Source organism: Lissotriton vulgaris, chromosome 5 (genome assembly GCF_964263255.1).
Source record: "Lissotriton vulgaris chromosome 5, aLisVul1.2, whole genome shotgun sequence".
In the NCBI taxonomy this organism is placed as follows: Eukaryota; Metazoa; Chordata; class Amphibia; order Caudata; family Salamandridae; genus Lissotriton; species Lissotriton vulgaris.
The window spans coordinates 837,437,060-837,457,459 of record NC_141693.1 but is presented as its reverse complement, the minus strand read 5'-3'; the positions used below and the strand labels follow the sequence as shown (position 1 = coordinate 837,457,459).

Genomic DNA, 20,400 nt, shown 5'->3' with positions numbered 1-20,400 from the left:
TTTCACCAGGCACACACACCACCAGCCGTCAGTGCACGCTTCCACCAGGCACACACACCTCCAGCCGGCAGTGCACGCTTCCACCAGGCACACACACCACCAGCCATCAGTGCACATTTTCTACAGGCACAGACCACAAGCCATCAGTGCACACATCAATTGTTAACGCATCCACAATTAACTATTGTAGCAATCGCAGTATGGTGCACTTTACTTTTAAACTTATTCATCTAAAGAGCAGCATGCCACCATTGCTACAGTTCCAATCCAACCCACATAATTCCACTACACACCACATGCATACACTCCATAACACATGGCTAAAAGCCATTGCCATTCACAATGCCATTAGCTCTAACTCAAATAAATCCGAGACCTATTGCATTTCCAATGCTTGTTTTAAAACTGTAATGAAAGAATGTATGACGTTACAACGCATACATTTACTACGCATGCCTTTACAACTCAGTTTTCACATCGCAACATCCTTTACAACGCATCATGTTACATTGCATGCCATTACAATTTATTTTTTAACTACAGTTACAACGCATCCCATTACATCGCATCATACCATTACAACGCATACCATTACATTGCATTTAAGGTAAGTGTTGGATAGTGTTGGGGTAAAAATTACTTTTCTAACTCCAGTGGGTGCAATAGTAGGGTAAGTGTTGGCTAGTGTAGGGGTAAAAATTACTATTCTAACTCCAGTGGGTGCAACAGTAGGGTAAGTGTTGGATAGTGTAGGGGTACTATGCGTTTTAATGGTATGCGTTGTAGTGACATGCGATGTAATGCCTGCGTTGTAGTGACATGCGTTGTAGTGACATGCAATGTAATGGCTGCATTGTAATGACATGCGTTGTAAAGGATGTTGTGATGTAATGACTGCATTGTAAATGTAGTGCGATGTAATGACTGCGTTGTAAAGGTTATTTCCTGTAGTGAAATGTCAGGGTCCAATCATTTTTAATACTTGTATTTGTTGAATGCCTCTAACGACTATATTTGTTGTGTACTGCTATGATTTAAATTTATAATCGGATAACGATTTTTAATTGTCGGAAAAAAAAAAATATATATATATATAAATATCTTTTTGTAAAACAGAGTCATTTTGTTTAATTTGTTTACCAATATTTTCTATAGGGTGTTCTTTTACCCCCTGCCTCCTGAATTATCTATGAGAGTGTGTTGCAGTACCTGTGAGGGGCCATGTGTGGTGCTAGATACTTCTAGAATGGGCTGGATTACATTTTCAACTACGGTCCATCATTTCTGGCTGTAGCAACTTTAGCACTGCAGTTTGTGAATAGTATTGGGCTTACTCCTTTCTGGGTAGGTGTTTGTGTTTGCGTGTCCCTCTCTAAGCCCCTCTGTATCGCCTTTCATTTAGTAGTAAGAATTGCCATTTTACAGCCTCTCCCTCTGGTTACCCCCAAAAGGTGCTACTAAAACCTTTACCTACGTGTGCAGAGACTTCCATAATTGGGTGCAGCCTTAGTCATAAAAAAGAGGGGAGGCAGGGGTGTCCACACGTAGGTTTGTGAACAGCATTATGAAGTAAGTCTTATTGTAGCACTCCTACACATACTTTAAAGTGCAGTTTGAGAATAGGCCTCTCTGTGTCGAGTGCAGGTAGTTTTCAACTAATTCCCTGCCAAAGAGGCAGTCAACGTCGACTGGCTGGGAGAGAAGGAATTTGTGCAAACCTTTTGGTACCAGAAGTCAATCTAGCTACAGAGTCTTGAATCCTAGAGTTGAGCTATTATGTGATTGAAACCCCAAAATATGCACCACAAAATTAACTACTGCTTGTGGGTTTCTGTATCACTGATGGTGTTCTGTAGAATTGTGTCGTCAGAGACCACACAGTCAATAGTAGTGTGCAGTGGAACACAACCACTGGTGCAGATGCCAGTGCGCGATTGGCCCGATGTTCTCGGCCTGTTCCCACAGTGAATCACTTCATCAAGCATGACTGACAGTCCTGCACACGGGAGACACTGTGAAGACATCTAATTTATGGACATAAACAGACAAGAACAAAATCCTTTTTGTTCAGTAACTATAATATTTCTCAACGTGAGCCCAGAAGGATGGAAAAAGTCTTTATAACCACACATTACGACAAAACATGCTGGCCCCATCACGAGATGAATTACACGTCTAATTGGTTTTGTTTTGTACTTGGAGTGGGTTTGACTCCAAAGTTTAAGAACTGATGCCCACTCGTACGCCCAATCCTTTAGTGTAACCATTACAACCTGTTTCACTTTGACCCTAAATCCCCAAGCTGAAGTATTCCACTTATGAAGGGCTGAAATGTAAAACGCCACTAAAGGTTGCAGTAGAAAGGGCGCACACCAGGGCTCAAATTGTTTTCATAACAATAGAGCACAGGAGAAAGAATATATTTGCAATGGTATCTCGTTTGAGCTTTTGAGAACACACGGTTATGATCCCATGTTGATACACAGGAGGGATGGGTGGTGATACCAGACAGCCCTCCCAGTGCTACCAATAGAGTTCCACAGAAACCTCTCCTGAGATCAATGAAGCAGTCTAGTGTTTCTCCTTTCATAACTGCTGGGATCACGTATTTCAAAGGGTCTTGTCCTAGATAATGCCAGACCAGTGACCTGGTTAGATCCTAGATCACCTGTGAACTCTCTATGGGGCAAAGTCCCTCACTGCTTTCTAATTCAGTTTGTGTGTGCAATGTAGATTATGGTTTGAGTGACAAATTCTAGTATATTGGACAATGTCAAATGTGGGAGAGGTGAAACTAGGGGACTGTAAAATCTATTCAGGCGAATATGTAAGTGGATGGATCAAAATGATCAGTTGTGGGGATACCGGCACATTAAGGGGCCGATTCCGATTCGGTAAAATCCCTTTACAAATTGCCGTACGGAGTATATTTCCCGTATGATTCATACCCGTAAACGTCCCCGTACGTACGATGAAGTACAATTCGGATCCAAAGCAAATCTCCGTACGAATCGTACTTAAACCGTACGACTAAAAAATATGTGCGATTCTTATCCGAAACACGCAGTACACAACGTCCGTGCGTAATTAAGCAGTAGTTTCCAGCCCAACAAGTACGATTTGTCTCTGTGACACTCCGTATGACTCTTTTTCTACGGAAGCTCAAAACATCCGGAAAAGCAGAGTCGGACCCATATAGCACCATTGAAATAGTAATACGAGGTGCACACACGTCATGTATGCCGGGGTACGGTGCGTTACACATGCTCGCGTACTGCTCCATCACAATGATGATATGAGGCGCACACACGCCATGAATGCCGGGGTACGGGGTTCGTGTGCATGTGGTTCAGTGTGGGTTTGTCTCGTATTTGATTGTGTGGCACGCTCATACATGACGTTTTCCGTACAAATCGCATTCTGATTCCCCGGTCTGGATTGTACTTGTCGGGTCGTACAGCATGTTTATGATTCGTACGGTTCACTTTGAGGGTCCGTGTCGAATGGATTTTTCCTTGCTATTCATACGGTTCGCAACGATTCGGTCATATATTTTTCCTACGAATCGCACTATGGGATTGGGACGGTAATTGGACGAGTCGTACGGAAAGGGCAACGGATTCAATTTGGTCGTATGGATTAGTTTACCGAATCGGAATCGGCCCCTAAGGGAACGTTTCTAAAACCTATGCCTTGTTATAGGGCAGCTTTAAAAAAAGAGCTACTGCAACCCACTTTCCAGCAGTCACTCTTCTGTACCAGAATTGGGAACAGGTTGCCCTACCCAGGAGAACTATCAGACAGAGATAGGAAGGGGCGAGGAGTGTCAAGTATGCAACACTTTGCACGCCTTGACGCCCTGGCAGAACATTCTGCCCACGAAGTTCTGTGCTGCTGCATTAAGACGTGTGGTGTTGAGTGGAAAAGCCATTACTTTTATTCAGTGGCGGCTACTGCAGAACAGGAGTGGCGGGGAAGTATAAAAAATAAAAATCTCTTACCTGTTCACGCTGCACGCTTTTCGTTGTCCTCTGCTCTTCCTCGCTCCTGGAAGCACCAATGCTCCCCATAGCCAATATCAAGGCTGCTGTCACCATGACAGCAGCGTCGTGATTGTTTTGAACATCTTTGTTTGGCGCTCAAACAGGGACAGCAAGCCTGTGCATTATATCCACCCAGGATGTGCTTTGCAGGCCGGTGGAGAACATGGTAAGTGCTCTTGACTGTTTAGCCGACCCAAGTCTGCCGGCCAAATCGTCGTGTGCACTTAAGGTGCATATACCAATCCCCCTCCTCACTGTGACAGAAGCGCAGCCCCACCCCACCATGCCCAACCATAGAGGAAAATAAAATTATAATAACATCCTGCTGTTATCATTTTATTTTTCCTCTGTTGCACTGCTCAGAAGCAGTGAGACGACGCTCCTCCGTCTTAGAAGAGGAGCTGCCACTGCTTCTAGTAATCCAGACATGCCAGTCTTCCATCAAAGCACTCCTCCATCCACCTGAGCAGGCTGGAAGGCAACGTGACAAGTAGACCTCTAGAATCCACCGTCCTCTGCCCATCACCTTTAAAGGACTGTAAACCCCCAAAACTTAGAGTGTGCAACACAAAAAGTATTCTCCGCTCAGATAAATAAATACACGTATTCACTCTGGCGACTTCTGGATTAGAACACCAAAAAACATACTGAAAAAATATTTCCAAAGAAGCTAGGACGAGAGAACAATTTAAGTTTTCCAAATTACATTTTCTGAGCCTTTTGAGAGTGAACTGTAAAAAACCAACGCGATTACTGACTAGTCCTTAAACTTTTAAACAATGTAAGGTCAGAGTGGCTCAAGGTGTTACAGGGCATTAATGTACACAAGAGGGCGAGTTAGAGACATTAACACGTCCAGCGCGCGCCTCACAACCACAACAAGGAGAAACAGTGAACACAGCATGCACCTGTCACGGAAAGGGAGCGCTGAAGGACAACAAGACACATTTACACCACCAACACCTTGCAGTGCTCTTCACTGAGACGGTCGGGACAGGTCGCATGACTGCCACTGGTGCTGAGCAGTTTTCGTCAGATACCGGGGCATTTTGAACTAACATAACCAATGTTCCCACAGAACTCAAATAAAATTTCACCATCCAACTAGAACACATATATATATATATATATATATATATATATATATATATATATATATATATATATATATATATATATATATATATATATATATATATACACACACACACACACACACACACACACACACACACACATATATATATATATACATACACTCACACATACATTCACTTTTTGCAATGCAAATATTGAATTTGCAGAGGTCGACCTTACAAATCGCACTGCAGACTTACCTGGAAGCAGTTCGGAGCTGCTTGGCACCAGTGCACTATCTAGGATCTCACACACTGGAACAGTGCACACGCACAATGCTAAAAGAGCTAGAAGGTAGCTTTTGGCATGCGACCCTAGAAGCACACAACAACTGGAATGACATGAAATGAAAGAGCCATGGCTGAACTTACCAGGACAAGCGGTCCGAGGCAGCGTCCAGGGAAGAGCTGACTGCCGTGCTCTGCAAAAGTCCAAACACAGACGTCATTGATACCTGCTGCCATAAAGCCAAAAAAGAAAAGCATAAGCGGCCGCTCGAGACGCAATTGGGTATAAATAATGCCCACGTGGGACGCAGCCACTCTATATTAAGGACGGGCTTTGGAGTCTGACAAGCTTGGCCAGCGCGCGGGGTTCCTTCTCAAGGAGGGGCCGGCTCGCCAAGCCTATGTGGTGGTCGTTCCCAGCGCGGCTCCCTTTTGTCTGCCAAATGAGTCACTGTGCACAAAGCCAAAAGCAAGAGCAGATAGCCAGCTGGGCCCGGAGAAACATGCTCATTATTATTTCCTGTCAAGAGTTCTTTTTTTTCTTTCGGGCGTATCGTGTGTCCACTGCTGAGCGGTGTATGTTTCTAGGCGGTATTATTCAGAAGCACTTGCGTCCTAACGGGGGCCATTTTGGACGGGAAGTGCCTGTGAGAGGGGAAGCCCCTCGCGCTGGCGTTTGTGTGGCCGCGGGTGGGTGCCCATGAATTAATCATGATTCTCAAGGAGTGGATGCCACATTGAGAACGCTGCGCCTCTCACACAGCAAATGCACGAACCCCAAGAAAACCGTGTTTTAATGAACTGATGAATACAAAGTAAAAGAAAACATAGGTGAAAGGTTACAAGGGCGGCCATATTAAGCTCGTTGTTAGAAATTCTGCATTTTCCCGAGGGCTTGGCATCCTGCCCAAACGTGTCTAGGCTGTGGCAACATTCCATGCAACTGACTGTAAGGCGGCACAGCAGGACAGGCAGCAGACATAAAACAGCGAGTGCCTCAAATAAATGTGTTTCAGAAGAGTGTACAGATTGCACCATGGCATAACGGTGAAAAATAAACTGAACACTGCGAAAAACACATCCAGGGCAAAGATGCAAGGCCAGCCATGAAAAAAAAGAGTTATTCATTCATTTTTCAAGGCAGAGGAACAGGAGTGTGCTATATGTTCCAAATGCAGCTGTACAAACTGAAACCTTTATGACAAAATGTAAGACCTTTCAAACAACTCATTTGAAACTATACTCTCAGCGTATTGATCTTCCATTCCTTACAGCGTCAGGGTAAGCCATGCAGCCAGGCTTCTAAAGCACATCCACAGCCTGCCCCACCCAGCAATCCCCCACAGACTACACATTTCAGCGGTGTGCTGTTAGATTTGGCACCACGCGAGTAGGAAAGATGGTTCGTACCCTTTTATCTGGTGATTTATAAAGTGTCTCCATTTTTTCTAAGTCTGCCTCTAACTCATTCTGGTACTGGCAGAGGTCTTTTTCTAGGTCAGTCTGGTGGAGAAGGAGAAGAAGGGGAAAACACAGGATCTGGATTAGGAAGAACATAATAACCCACAGAGCCTCTCCCAACAACCGCAACTCACCAGCGACTCGCCAGTCACAGCCCAAACACCACAAACAGGTAGCCCAGATGACCCCACACACAAAGAGCTGCCTTCTGGCCCACATCACTTCCGCACTACGCATTGGGCCTTCTCAACGCCAAATAATCTGGGTGCGCACCCCATTTTGTGCACACCCACAGTCAAGCGGTTGCATGTCTGTTAGTGTTTTGTACCATTAATGTCCAAAAAGGGAAGGGAACATGAATGCAATCTGTGTCTATGTTACAAAAACCAGAGAACAAACGCACATGTTAAAAGTAGGGACAATAGTAACTGAATTACAGTGCTTGAAGAATTAGCTTATGATGAACTTAAAACCTGACAGACACAAAGCACACAGCAGCCGGTTATAGGGCCAGGTTATATTGAAGACAAGCAGAATTACCTTTCTATCCTCTACAGTGAGGATAGAGCAATCTCCAGGAGTATAATCCCATATCTTTTTTGGAGGCTGATGGAAAGCAGAGGAGGAAATGAGGAAGTGAGCGCTGAGAAGAGAAGACATCACAAGGCACTTGGAGACAGTTCAGAACAGAGAAGAAGCACATACAGCGTTTGCATTGACTCTCAGAGGGAAAGTAAAGTGGGGAGAAGCCAAGAGGGACAAGGAAAGTGGGTACATCTGCTATTGCATAAGGCTGGCTGGCAAGCATGCAAAGACCGGGAGGGAGAGTTATTAGGAAGCATTGGGGGGGGGTCTGTTATCAAGGAGCGAGTGAATCATTCCTGCCCAGCACTCTCCTTTGGGTATGGTGCTTGTCAAGCATTCCACTTCAAAATGAAAGAATACATTCCTCCAAGCATTGCCTGCCGGGTTCATTTGTCTGAAGCCTTCTGATAAATGTAGTTTGAATGGTAGAATACAAATACATACCGCATTAATAAACGGCTGAATGTCCAGGTGCGCAGAGCAGGGCAACGAGAACACATTGTTATTGCACGTCACTAGCCGGGGTTTAGTGCCATTGCTATGATTGTTACAGCTGTTATTGACTATCTCATTCAAATGCAGCAACAAATATATCTGCTGCTTGCCTTTTTGTGTCGTAAAATGCAAACATGGTATAATATTGCTAGTTATAACACTCACAGAGAGCCCTTTGCAATTCAACATCTCGGTAATATTTTTATATTTACAGTTCCCACCTGCGATGGATGGATTGCCCCTGCTGCAGACGCTTTCATTTGGCAGGAAACGGCAACATAAATGTCTATTACACTAATAGTCTGAGCGAGCCAAAAACAAACATTATGTGCAGTGTGTAGCCGAGACAAAGCAGATGCTCCCTGGAATAATTGCATTTCCTCCACTACATGATTATACTGGGATTCTTAAAACCAAATTGAAATAATGTGAATGACTGGCTCTTATGCAATTAGGCTTGAAATATGGGCACTGGAAACTTGAGCTTCGTGCTGCTGAAGAAGGAAGGCATCAAGAGCAGGGGTGCAGCACTGACACCAGTCCTGGCCTGCTGACAAGAGGGGCAACCGCTAATCATTCCAGCACCCGCACTTCAGGCTTCAGCTGGGAAGGGCCCATCTACATTTAGAAGCATTTTGGCCCTAATTATGATGCTGGTCGGAATAGAAACTGACCGACTAGTAGTCAGCGGTTCCATCTGATGAATTTGGAAGCGACCACCCATGAGGCGGTCATACACATCCCTTTCCATAATGCCACTTGTGCAGTGGGTGAAAAAGGCCCACTGCACACCCCGCATTAGGAAAATGGATGTTTACAAACATCCATGCACCGTGAGAAAGGTACCATGCGGTGCCTGGCACGCGGGGTATCGATGTTTGTGGGGAACCATAGGTGCCCCCCCAGGCTTCTTAGCAGAGGCGCCCAAAGTCCGCTGATAGCCTTTCAATGGCGGTTGGACCGCCATTGAAAGGCTGCCTGAAACATGCATGATAATTCCTACGACAGTGGCTGAGCAGGCACAGCCCCACTGTAGGGTCTTACTTTCCACCCACTGCCCCGATGGGCTTCTTGAGCCCGTCAGATAGGCAGCCGTCAGTCCCTCTGCCTCCGATCGCCACATCATAACGAGTAGGTTGGACTACATTTAACCCTTTCCTTGCTGCCGTCGGCACTACCTCCCCAGTGCTGCCGTCGGCCAATGGCCGCCGCGGCCCCGCCCGCGCACGGAAACGCCCGCACCGCGGCGGAATTACCGCCGCGATTAACGGGTTAAAGATGTCGGTCAGATCGCAACCAACAGGTTGTCAGTTGAGATACGACTGACATTGTAATCGTCCCCTTTATTTTTTTGTTGAAACAATATGGAAAATTGATAGATGTTTCATACTGCCAATGCAGCCTTAATATTTTAATAGCGAGCCCATAAAAAAAATAGAGTATCGAGCCAAAATAGGGAGTCACCCTTCAGAATAGAGACAGTTAACTTATCTGTTGGAATATTCACAGCCCTAACACATGTTGTTATGAAAGCTGAAAAAACTGCCCGAGGCAGCCATAGTGGAGGTTACTGCTGGGACTTTCTGGCTCTCATTTAATAAGAGACAAAGAATGTACAGGCATGTGGGGCGGACCCCTTTACAGACACTCACCTGGAGGAAAGGCACAGAGCAGAATGAAAGCATGATGCTGGGGTACCTTGCTGAGTGATGTGCGCACCCCGTATTTGTAAGGACTGGTACGGTGAAAGGAGATAAAGTGGCAATTGTGTTTGGTGTTAAACTTAATTATTTGTGAACGTACAAGAGACAATTATTACTGGGCGTCCGATTATTAACCCACAGGCTATCCTTTTAAATAATTTGTTGAAATATCAGATTGGGCTGCAGGTATCAGAGTTTTTTTCCCTATGCTGTAATAATAATCGAATAACCGTTCAGCGCTCATGTAGGTGCCTCCTGAAGTAGAGCTATTTCATGTTTTTTAAATAAAAATTACCTTTTCGTTGCTATCTGTACTTCGTTTGGATAATTACATATGGGTTACTGCTTAGTGTGCACTGCGTAAACTTACACGAATGTTTATTTGTTTGACTGTTTTACAATAGGTTCATTTACACCTCTCAAGTACTCTTTGAAACTAATCAACAGGTCAATGACCCCAGGACTGAGACAGCTACACATTTATTAGTGTTCAGAGTGTAATGTGCAGAACCGCACAGCCAATCAGAATCCCATCTTTGAGGCCAATATCTAATGATGTGGGCCAGCTAAGAGAAGCAAAAGGCACAGGAGCTCCATGTGATGACGCAGTGCTAGTGATTAGTGACACGTGTAGAAGTGCAGAGCTGACCAATGAAAAACAAATACAACGTTGGCTGTAACTACAGTTAAACATTCCAACTACAATGTTTAGTTGAGGTATATATATTGTGCATTAAATGTCCAACCAAGTTAATACAATGAAGTTTCGACCCTAAATAGGTGGCATCTGTTGAAGGGTTGAGACAATGCTGATCCCTATAAGGACCGGTAGGATTGGTATGTAAGTACCACCGACAGATGCGTATAGATATCACCAGAGCATTTTTCGGGCTCAATGATTAGCCGCTTTGAGAAGGCTACTATCATGGTGTCCTGATGAAGACATTGGCTTTAATAAAGCAATTAGGGTTGAAACTGCTATGTCCTAATTAACTTGGTGGTTGGACACCGTTGGGCGGTGTACTTACCTGCACTTACAGCCAACATGTGTTTTCTAGCTGCATTCGTTGTGGATTTCTCTCTCATCTCCTGTTTCAAGTTGTACTCTTTCATCCATGTGCTTCCGACCCCTCCCTGATCCACTCTTTCTGTTCTGAGTGTTTCTCTCCTCCCATGATGTCCTCCCCCAGTTGTGTTTCCCCCATTCTGTGTGCTTTTGTTTGCCTTCCTATCCCCCCAGCGGTCTTCAATCTGTGGGGCGCGACCCCCAGGGGGGTCATGGAGTCCTGGGAAGGGGGTCGCAGATTCTGCAGAGTGCAGTTCCTGGCGTTGGGCTGATCGAGGGTACTCACGGCGGAGGCCTAATTCACACCGAGGTGTGAAAAACATCAACGCCTCATTAACAAGTTAAAAGGTCTTTTAAATACCTGTCAAGTACTTGGGTGTGACTGTGTGTGTGTCCCTGAAGCTGTTACAGCTGGGCTCACATACACGAGCTGGGGGGAGCTTGGGGGGTTAGTGGGGGGGGGGGGGGTCTGGGGGAATGGCTGTAGTGTTTAGTCCTTTGAGTTCAATGGATGTTGCGCACCTGGAGCTGTGGGTCCCGTGACACGTCCCCCGTCCCCAGCAGGGAGACAGAGATGCCCTCCCATGAGTGGGAAAGAGAGAGGCACAGAAAAGGTGGGTGGATGAATGATGGGCGGATGAGTGGATGAAAGGCTGAAGGATGGATGGATGTGTGAAAAGGTGGGTGGATGAATGAAGAGTGGATGGATGAATGATAGGGTGGATGGTTGAATGAAAGGGTGGATGTATGGATGGAAGGATGAAAGGGTGGATGGATGAATGATGGATGTATGGATGGAAGGATGAAAGGGTGGATGGATGAAGGATAGATTGGTGAAGGATAGATGTATGGATGGAAGAATGAAAGGGTGGACGGATGAAGGATGGATGAAAGGGTGGATGGATGAATGATGGATGCATGGATGGAAGGATGAAAGGATGGATGGATGAAGGATGGATGTATGGATGGAAGGATGAAAGGGTGGATGGATGAAGGGTGGATGTATGTATGGATGGGAGGATGAAAGGATGGATGGATGGATGGATAAAAGGCTGCATGGATGAATGATGCATGGATGGATGTGTGAAAAGGTGGGTGGATGATTGATGACGGGATGGATGAATGAAAGGGTGGATCGATGAATGATGGATGGATGGATGGAAGGATAAAAGGGTGGATGGATGAAGGATAGATTGGTGAAGGATAGATGTATGGATGGAAGAATGAAAGGGTGGACAGATGAAGGGTGGATGGATGAAAGGGTGGATGGATAAATGATGGATGGATGGATGTGTGAAAAGGTGGGGGGGTGAATGATGGGTAGATGAATGGATGAAAGGGTGGGTGGGTGGATGGGTGAAAGGGTGGATAGGTGAAGGGTGGATGTATGGATGGGAGGATGAAAGGGTGGGTGGATGAAGGATGGGAAGATGAAAGGGTGGATGGATGTATGAATGGATAAAAGGTTGCATGGATGAATGATGGATGGATGTGTGAAAAGGTGGGTGGATGAATGATGGGTGGATTGAAGGAAGGGTGGATGGGTAAAGGATGGATGTATGGATGGAAGGATGAAAGGGTGGATGGATGAAGGATGGATGTATGGATGGAAGGATGAAAGGGTGGATGGATGGATGTGTGAAAGTGTGGGTGGATGAATGATGGAGGGATGTGATGAGTTCTAACAGGCGCATTTATGGTTGTCAAAAGTTGATGATGAGGAGTACCAGTTTCCAGAAACTTTTGTCGGAAGGGGGTCCTTACGCCTAAAAAGGTTTTACAAGGGGGTCTCGGCATCAAAAAGTTTGAAGACCTCTGCGTACACGCTTCTCAGTTACTAGTAGGTCCTAAAGGGAAGACATACTGGCTTTGCCAATGCCTGTTTTCAGAGGGCAGGATGGGTGACATTAGCCTTATTGCCCATAGGTGTGCAGAAATAACAGCCGTAAATTACTTGTCATCACTTTATGGGTCCCCGGTTGCGACATGGGTCCATATTGTGGGCGTGGGTAATGAATAGCTAGCTGTTAAGGGTCACAGCTGGCGGCAAATATGCATACCTTCCAACTCACACAGTGCCACCGTGTGACACACGATATCGGCTCCCATCACACGGTGAGGAGCCGATATCACATTGTGGCTGGGAAAACGAGCTGAAACCCACTGCAAATGTGGTTTTCCAGCTCGTTTTCTGAGGCTTTGAACTGCCAACGTCCATTAAGGGGTGTGAAAACACCCCAGGACATTTGAACCAGCATCAGAAAGCATTTCTTTCTTGGGAGGAGAGGGCTTGGGGTGGGGTTCAAAAGTACCTCCTAGGTACTTCTCGACACGAGGCCCCGCCCTCTTCAAGGCCCCGCCCCCTCACATAGTGAGATTGCTCTTCAAGTTGGCAATTATGATAATGCCTAATAAGCATCTAGAGTAGAACAATGAGAGCTGGACACCCAATCAGACTGCCTTCTTCGAGGCCAATTCATACATATTTACACTTGCTCTGGTAGACTCATTGGAAGTTAGCTCGAGGTCTGGAGTCAATTTAATACAGTTCACTGTCAATGCTTCTTCTGTTTTCGTCACGTGCAAAAACACCTGTTTCTAAGTATTTAAAAAAGTTCTTGGAGGAAGGCAAAAACATGATGTTTGGCGCCATCTATGGTCTGGTCGAGTAAACCTCATTATTAATGATGACAACAGGTTTATAAAAAATGTTGCTGAAGGAGAGTGGGGGCATTATGCATAATGCCTCATCTCCAGCGCCCTTCCTTTGTGGTGGCCCTGTGCTCTGGAGGCGTAGTCTATGGCTGTCTGCTTCAGTGTTATGCTGACTTCGATTGTTATCTGGCACATTCCCAAGCCAGTGGCGTGATGAAAAACAATGGGGCCCCACTGTAGGATGTGAAGAGGGGGCCTTGAGTTTCTCATATCTCACAGACATTCAGGAGCCTTTGGCTGAATGGGGCCCCATTCAATGTTGAGTGGCCCCTGAAGGGCCCTCTGCATTAAGCTCCTGTGTCAACCCCCTGGAATTTTAGGGCCCCCTTCAATGGTTGAGTGGCCCCTGAAGGGCCCTCTGCATTAAGCTCCTGTGCCAACCCCCTGGAATTTTAGGGCCCCCTTCAATGGTTGAGTGGCCCCTGAAGGGCCCTCTGCATTAAGCTCCTGTGCCAACCCCCTGGAATTTTAGGGCCCCCTCAATGGTTGAGTGGCCCCTGAAGGCACCCCTGCAATACGCCCCTGTGGAAACCTTATAGGACTTCTTCCATCACTTGCTCTACCTCAGCATATTTAGCTCTATTTAGTGAAGGGATAAGGTGAATCCGGCAGACCGAAAAATCCCACTGCGCGGTTACATCTCTTTCTCCGGTGTGCTATTCTCCGAAACTGCTCTCCCTGTGTACCAACTCCATAGTCTTTCTTGGAGGGGAAAATGTAATCTTGAATACGTAAGGCAGTAAGGAAAAATAAACAAATAGAATTATTTATTTTGAATGCAGGAAGGACTCAAAATTTCCGACTTCCAATGTTGATAAAACGAGTACCAGCAAGTTGGGACTAAAATCACCTGATATTCACCACTTTTGAGACAATTTAGTTCGTAGTGAAGGAATTACGATTGTTTTGCTACTTCCTTGTTCCTCTTTGTGATCAAACTGTGTCACTTGACTTCTTGTCAATGCACTTTTCACAGAAGTTTCATAATGGGGAACCTATCGCCTTTCTTGATACTGCATTTCACCCTTAAATTTCCTAATATACTTTAAATATAAAGCGTATTTGTGGCTTCCCTTACACTTAAACTCATATGTCAACCTCTTATGAACGTTTTATAGTCCCTCAGTCCGAACTATTTTGCATCAGATTTTTATATTACAAAGGATCAATTTAATTCTTGGCGATAAGGATACTCCATTGCAACGATGACAGGAGTGTCCTTACCACCAAGAATGCAGTCCGCCTGCTCAATTTATATAGAGACGGACCTTAAGTTTAATCATGGCGGAGGCTACTCTGTCTCTGCAGTGACTGATCCCCTCCAACGGCCCTGAGGAGGAAGGACCATTGGAGGCTGACTTATCACTCCACACACCTAATTTAGATTGGCGTAATGAGAGGGTCAGTTTTCACTGTCTGTCACTCCCACGAAAACCCCGGCAGTGAAAACTGCTAAATGCTCTCCTCGCCATGGGTGAGGTCTTCCAAGACGAGGGGAGCACTGTATTTTTTTATTAAAAATAAAAAATTCAATCACGGGATTTTTTTTTTGAAAATTAGAAAAGGAACCCGTTTGATACAGGGCTCTGTTCTGCTGATGCTGTGCCGGCAGTTCCTGTCAATGCTTTATAAATGACCACCAGTTTGGCGGTCATTTATAAATCTGGAGGACGGTGTGTCCACCAGGGTGACAGAGTAATTTACTACATCAGCATGCCTGAACAACGGGCCACCCACCAATTTATTTTAAAAATGAGGTCCTACGTTCAATTCAATTTCATTCATCTCCATTCGGGTACAAAAAATATCCACAAATGTTCAGATATACGCAATATAAACACATAAAAAGTATGCAATAAAACTTATAAATAATTTAGATAGTTCTTAAAATACATAATCATGCCAAATCAACCATGCAAGAAACAATACTTCATGATTATATATTCAGATTTCATTACTATTCATCGAAATACGGCCTGGAACAGAAGTTCTCAAAAAAGCACCTGTATGAGTGATTGACTTATCATCATTGAGTTGAAGCAGCAAACTAAATGCTGCCCTTAAGTCCGCAACATTGTGCCTCTTTATCAGGGGAGCAAAAAGAGCTTTGCATGCATAGAATAAAAACCACAAAAGAATAGAAAGTGCAATGTGGATTGACCAGAGCTCCCATTATATTTGGTAGAGCAAGGAGTCAAGGTTTGCTTGAAAGCCTGAGGGGAAGCATAACAAATAATTGATGGTGCAAGCCCTAAAGCAGAACAGTAAACTGTGCTCTCAGCAGCCCAAAGAGTTAGGCAGGAACTCTGCAATTAAGCTGTCTGTTCTAAGGTTCTAATATACCGCCACAATCTTCTTCCTAATCTCTGTAGCTAATCTTCCATCAGAAAAAAATTTGTACGGAGTAAGCTATAACTGCTTTTTACGTCAAGGAGATGTGGGACTGACATGTCATGTGTTTTACAGTGGGTGCGCGGGGAGGGCAAAGGTATGGTGCCAGAAAAATACTGGCGCTTTCACCACAAAAGTAAAATCACGATTAGAGATCTCTTTAATGTCAATAATCGTCACCTGAGCATGCGGAAAATCACAGTGGGGGCACATTGCGAGCGGGGGTGTGGGTGGCTGCAATGGGGGGTACCCATGGTCCCTCCCATCATTGCCATGCACAAGGTGACAGGCATCGTGTGGTGCCTGTCACGTTGTGCATGGCCAGTGTGCATCCTAATTTGCCTAGCGGGACCTCCGCAACTTCGGCGGTCGGTCCCGTGATCCGTTAAAGTGTACGCCCGCCATCGTACTAGGCCCCTTAATGATCTAACTGGGCCATTGGAGGCTACCTGATTCTACAGCATGAGGTCAGACTCATTTAGTTTTTACATATCACACAACATTTATGGTAGCACTATCAATCATCCGGACAACACTAACTTGCACACCAGACCCAATGACAAACCACTGACCACTAAAAAAGCCTCTTGGAGCGAAGTAACAAATACACATTAGACCAAAAGAAGCCTACACTTTTAGGATAGGACAGAACAACTTTGAGGCTGTAAACTCGTAGACTAGGATTAAGGCCAAAGGTAGCATCTCTCAAGCCCTCAACACAGCACAATCCTTTTTCGACAACCCCATCATCAAGCTACTATCAGAAAAACAGCGCCAAAAGTCTTCAGAAAATGCTGGATGATGGCCTGTAAAAAGCTAGGTAACATAATATTTATGCTTCTGTGCTGGAGTTACAGATGTGGAAGACTTAAGCAATGTCATGCACTGCATCACATAGCATCACAATCTCTATTTTTTCAAAAATCTTGGGAGCATTAGAGTTAGACCTTAGCTTGTTCTTAAAACCACTCCCATCCCCCCTCTGGATATTTTGTAAAACAAGCAAGCAGCAGAAGACATAGCCTGACTTTTGACCTCCGTCTTTAAAGAGCAGCAAATGTCACAAGATAAATACAGAACCTAAAGACATCTTACATTTATAGCCTTGACATACCCCCATAAATCTAAGTTTTGGGAAACACTAGAGCTAAAATTAAAGGAATGTCCATACACTGTAAAATGTAGAAAGGTAGAAACATTAAGTAGCCTATTTATTTATAAAGTTTTATATAGCGCACACTTGATCCCGAAGGATATCAGAGCGCTTTACAATTTGAGGCAATTAAATAACTTCCCACCCTATTCCACTATAAACCCACATCCCACTATGGAAATAAAAATGCAAAATTAGATTAAAAAAATGTAATAACTACTACAATTTTTACACAGATAATAAAAACAAAAAGTTGGATTCAAAACAAATGCCCCAGGGAGAACTCTGTCCACATCCAACCGTGATGAAAAAGAAAAAATGTCACTTGTGCTTATACTTTAGATTTGCAGTGCTGTGCTTATTCGATTTTAGTCGTATCGGTAGCACAACAGACAAATGCCACAAAAGTAGCAATTCACAGTAAACTGCCTCCAAAGGTCAACTATGGTCCGTTCTGCTGTTATTTAACTAAAGAGATCCAGTTACCTAGTGTTGTTCTTTGTATTGCTGGCGCCGTTTCTTTGTTGATTTTCAGATGCCTGTAAAAAGCTCTCCTGCAGATCAGCAGAGGGACCTTTTATAATGCGTGCTCTGGAGGGCCCCCTGTGGGGCGATAAAATGACAATGTGCACGGCTGCCAAAGAGCGACCGCTAGAGGGAACAGTGGTCAGGAGTCTTGTCTCAACCGAATTTGATGTGATAAGGAAAATTGTAGGCTCTGCTATTACAGTCAATTTGGTAATCATGAATGTAATGATTAGATACTAAAGCGTGAATGATTAAGATTGGGGTATATCCCTGGCAGAAGCCAGAGATAACAGTATGTCCAAGAAGGATGTACAGCTCAAAATGATATGGTTACATCACACTTTTGTTTGCTCCTAAGGCACTAAGAGAGAGTAACTTAAAAGTTGTTTGTAGATCCTCTAATAAAACATTAATGGCCACCCTAACCAGGGCTTACAATAACCTTGGCTTCTCTCTGGTTAAGATTCTTATGCAGAGAGACGCGTTATAGTACTAGTGAGAGAAAGTTAGGGATAGCTGGTCCGCCAAGTTAGGGATACATGGCCCGCCACGGTTAGTCCAGCGGAAAAGTGGTACAAAGAGAATTTACATCATAAGAAAACAGTGTCAAACCCTTTCATTGACATGGGCGGCCCCATTCCTTCTGAAATGCCACTGATGCGCGGTATGAAGAGCGCCTTTGTGTGGGTGAATTTCTGCATGTACTACGCAAAACACTGAAGTGGAAACCGTTCTTCAACTTTTCCCGATGACCTCATATACACGGCCATCATTTTACTGAACAAAGCTCTAGTTTTCCTGTCCTTCTAAAAACGGAATTAACCCGTGAATCAACATGCTCACACAGCAGAACTCCTTTCCAAGGTTGTTTGGCTTAAGAACTTTGGCTTCTAAAGATGTCAAGACTCTAATCGCCTGTCAGTGGAATCCAACATTCACTCAACAAACAAACAAAGGCAAAGTGAATGAGTCTGACCTTCTATTAGGTAAAGTGCTTGGTAACTGATGGGCAGGTTTATGTGTGTGACACAAGACAAGAAGATAAAGTATCTTTACTGATTGAAATAAGGAACTTAAAGTCTCATGCAATAATATTTGGCTGGCGGAGCTTCTGAATTCGGCTTTGTGAGGACAAAACACCTTTTCACAATGTACCAAATCCCTTTTTACAAGTGAGAGAATTATTTACAACTTGGAAAATGGGCTTTCGCTGCCCTTTCTGAGTCATAAATAGCAGTAGGTCAAAAAAGGCATTTCCCTCCTTTTTGCAAGACCTAAAGGAATGTATCAATGGATTGTGATTCCAACTGAAGTCACAGGTCATTGGCAATTACCACCTCTCAAGTTGAGATAGCAACTAATTTGTATCAGAAGGCCAATTACTGCTCATACGATGTGCCTCTAAACTTGAAACTTTTTTTCATAAAACAGCTCCTGTTTCCTTAAATGACATGGGCTATTTAAAAAAAAGAAAAAAGTTTCTTGTTTGGGAAAACAAACAATTGGATAAGAGTCTGCTGCTGTCCCATGCAGGCCACCATCCCTGCATATGCAGCCACTAACAAGGGGGCGCAATATGCGATCTACCTTATTTATATTCCTTAGGCAGGTAATTTTGCGACACCCTATAAATGGAAATTTTGCGAGGTAATCTATAACATCAAAAGTGTACATATGCATATCATCATATACATAGTCTCAATGCACATTAGCGTGTGCAATTTCCACCTCCATGGTTTGCGAACAGAGATAGTACATAAGGATCTTTGAGAGGCTAAGCACAGACCCAAGCAGTTATGGTTCATTATTTGGACTCATACTGGCATTTAAATAGCCCATTGAATCCTAGACAGTAGTCCTGTCAAATCTAAAAAAAAAATAGTAAGCCTGTGAGGCCCAGACCCTCGTCACTGCGGTGGCCACATCAGTGAGTTAAAATGGCCACTGGAGGTTGGTCATGATTGAGGTGAATCAAGTATCCAAGGAATTTTGCATTTTCAGGCACCAGAAAGGGTTGGCTTTGTTTATCAGAAAAAGAAGGCGAATTCAGTCGCCACAGCTCCTCTTCTTCCAAAAGTAGCACAGATCTGCCTTTTGTGTTTAATCTGTAATTAGCTTAGCTACATGATGAAGTCTGATTGCTTGAAAATCATCTGGATAACATCTGGATTTATGACATAAAACACATGGGTCAGATCAGATGACTTAGCACCGGTTCTTAAACTACAAACAAGATAATGCATCATACTATTCTTTTGCCAATGTGGTCTCTCAAATGAAAGTAATTTTTATGTACATGCTTTCATGTACCTGGTGACTTAGACTGGTTGCACAGTTACATTTTGCCAAAACTCTCTTAAAAAATATGTGGATGTATTTTGGTTTACATAACTTACATCTTTAACCCTGGATTCTACTGAACTCCTTCCTTTCAATTTTTTATTCGAAAAAGAAAGGGGAGCCTCAAGCTTGGAACAATTTATGCTTAAAATGTGGACAAACTATGAAGACTGCAACTTCTGTTTTTGATCCAGAGCAGTTCACTTTTACATATTTCCTTAGTACATAATGTTGACACTTTAGACTTATCAGCTATAGTTTGTGCCAAAATCGCAGTCCCTGTCTGACCTAAATACTTAATCACTTCCAAGTCCAAATTCTATCAAAATATGACTGTGAAGGAACCTGCAAAAGCTTCCGTATCAAACCTCCTCATGCTGTTTGCGAGTTTGAATCACTTCGCCTGACAAGAATTGGGACAATAAGACATTCATGTTTGAAAGTAGACTTTTCAAATGATGATCCTTCTTTAGAGATTTTCATGACCTGAAGAAGCAGATACAAGTCCTTACAACAGGTGTTGGCAAATTCAGTGTCTGTATGATTCCAAGGCTTG

General features: G+C 44.1%; 1 protein-coding gene across 33 annotated transcripts in view; it reads right to left on the bottom strand.

Annotated features, from left to right (window-relative positions):
* Positions 1-20,400, bottom strand: part of SORBS1 (sorbin and SH3 domain containing 1) — a 1,099,691-nt gene that overhangs the window by 184,875 nt on the left and 894,416 nt on the right. For 24 of the 33 annotated variants that reach the window (XM_086922349.1, XM_086922367.1, XM_086922341.1 and 21 more), the window contains 3 exons: positions 7,409-7,474; positions 6,818-6,910; positions 5,552-5,601 (listed from right to left, as the gene is read on the bottom strand). In XM_086922349.1, the coding sequence (XP_086778475.1) occupies positions 5,552-5,601; positions 6,818-6,910; positions 7,409-7,474 (209 nt within the window). The remainder of the gene's footprint in view (positions 1-5,551; positions 5,602-6,817; positions 6,911-7,408; positions 7,475-20,400) is intronic. The other 9 variants (XM_086922347.1, XM_086922355.1, XM_086922357.1 and 6 more) reach the window with 3 other exon arrangements.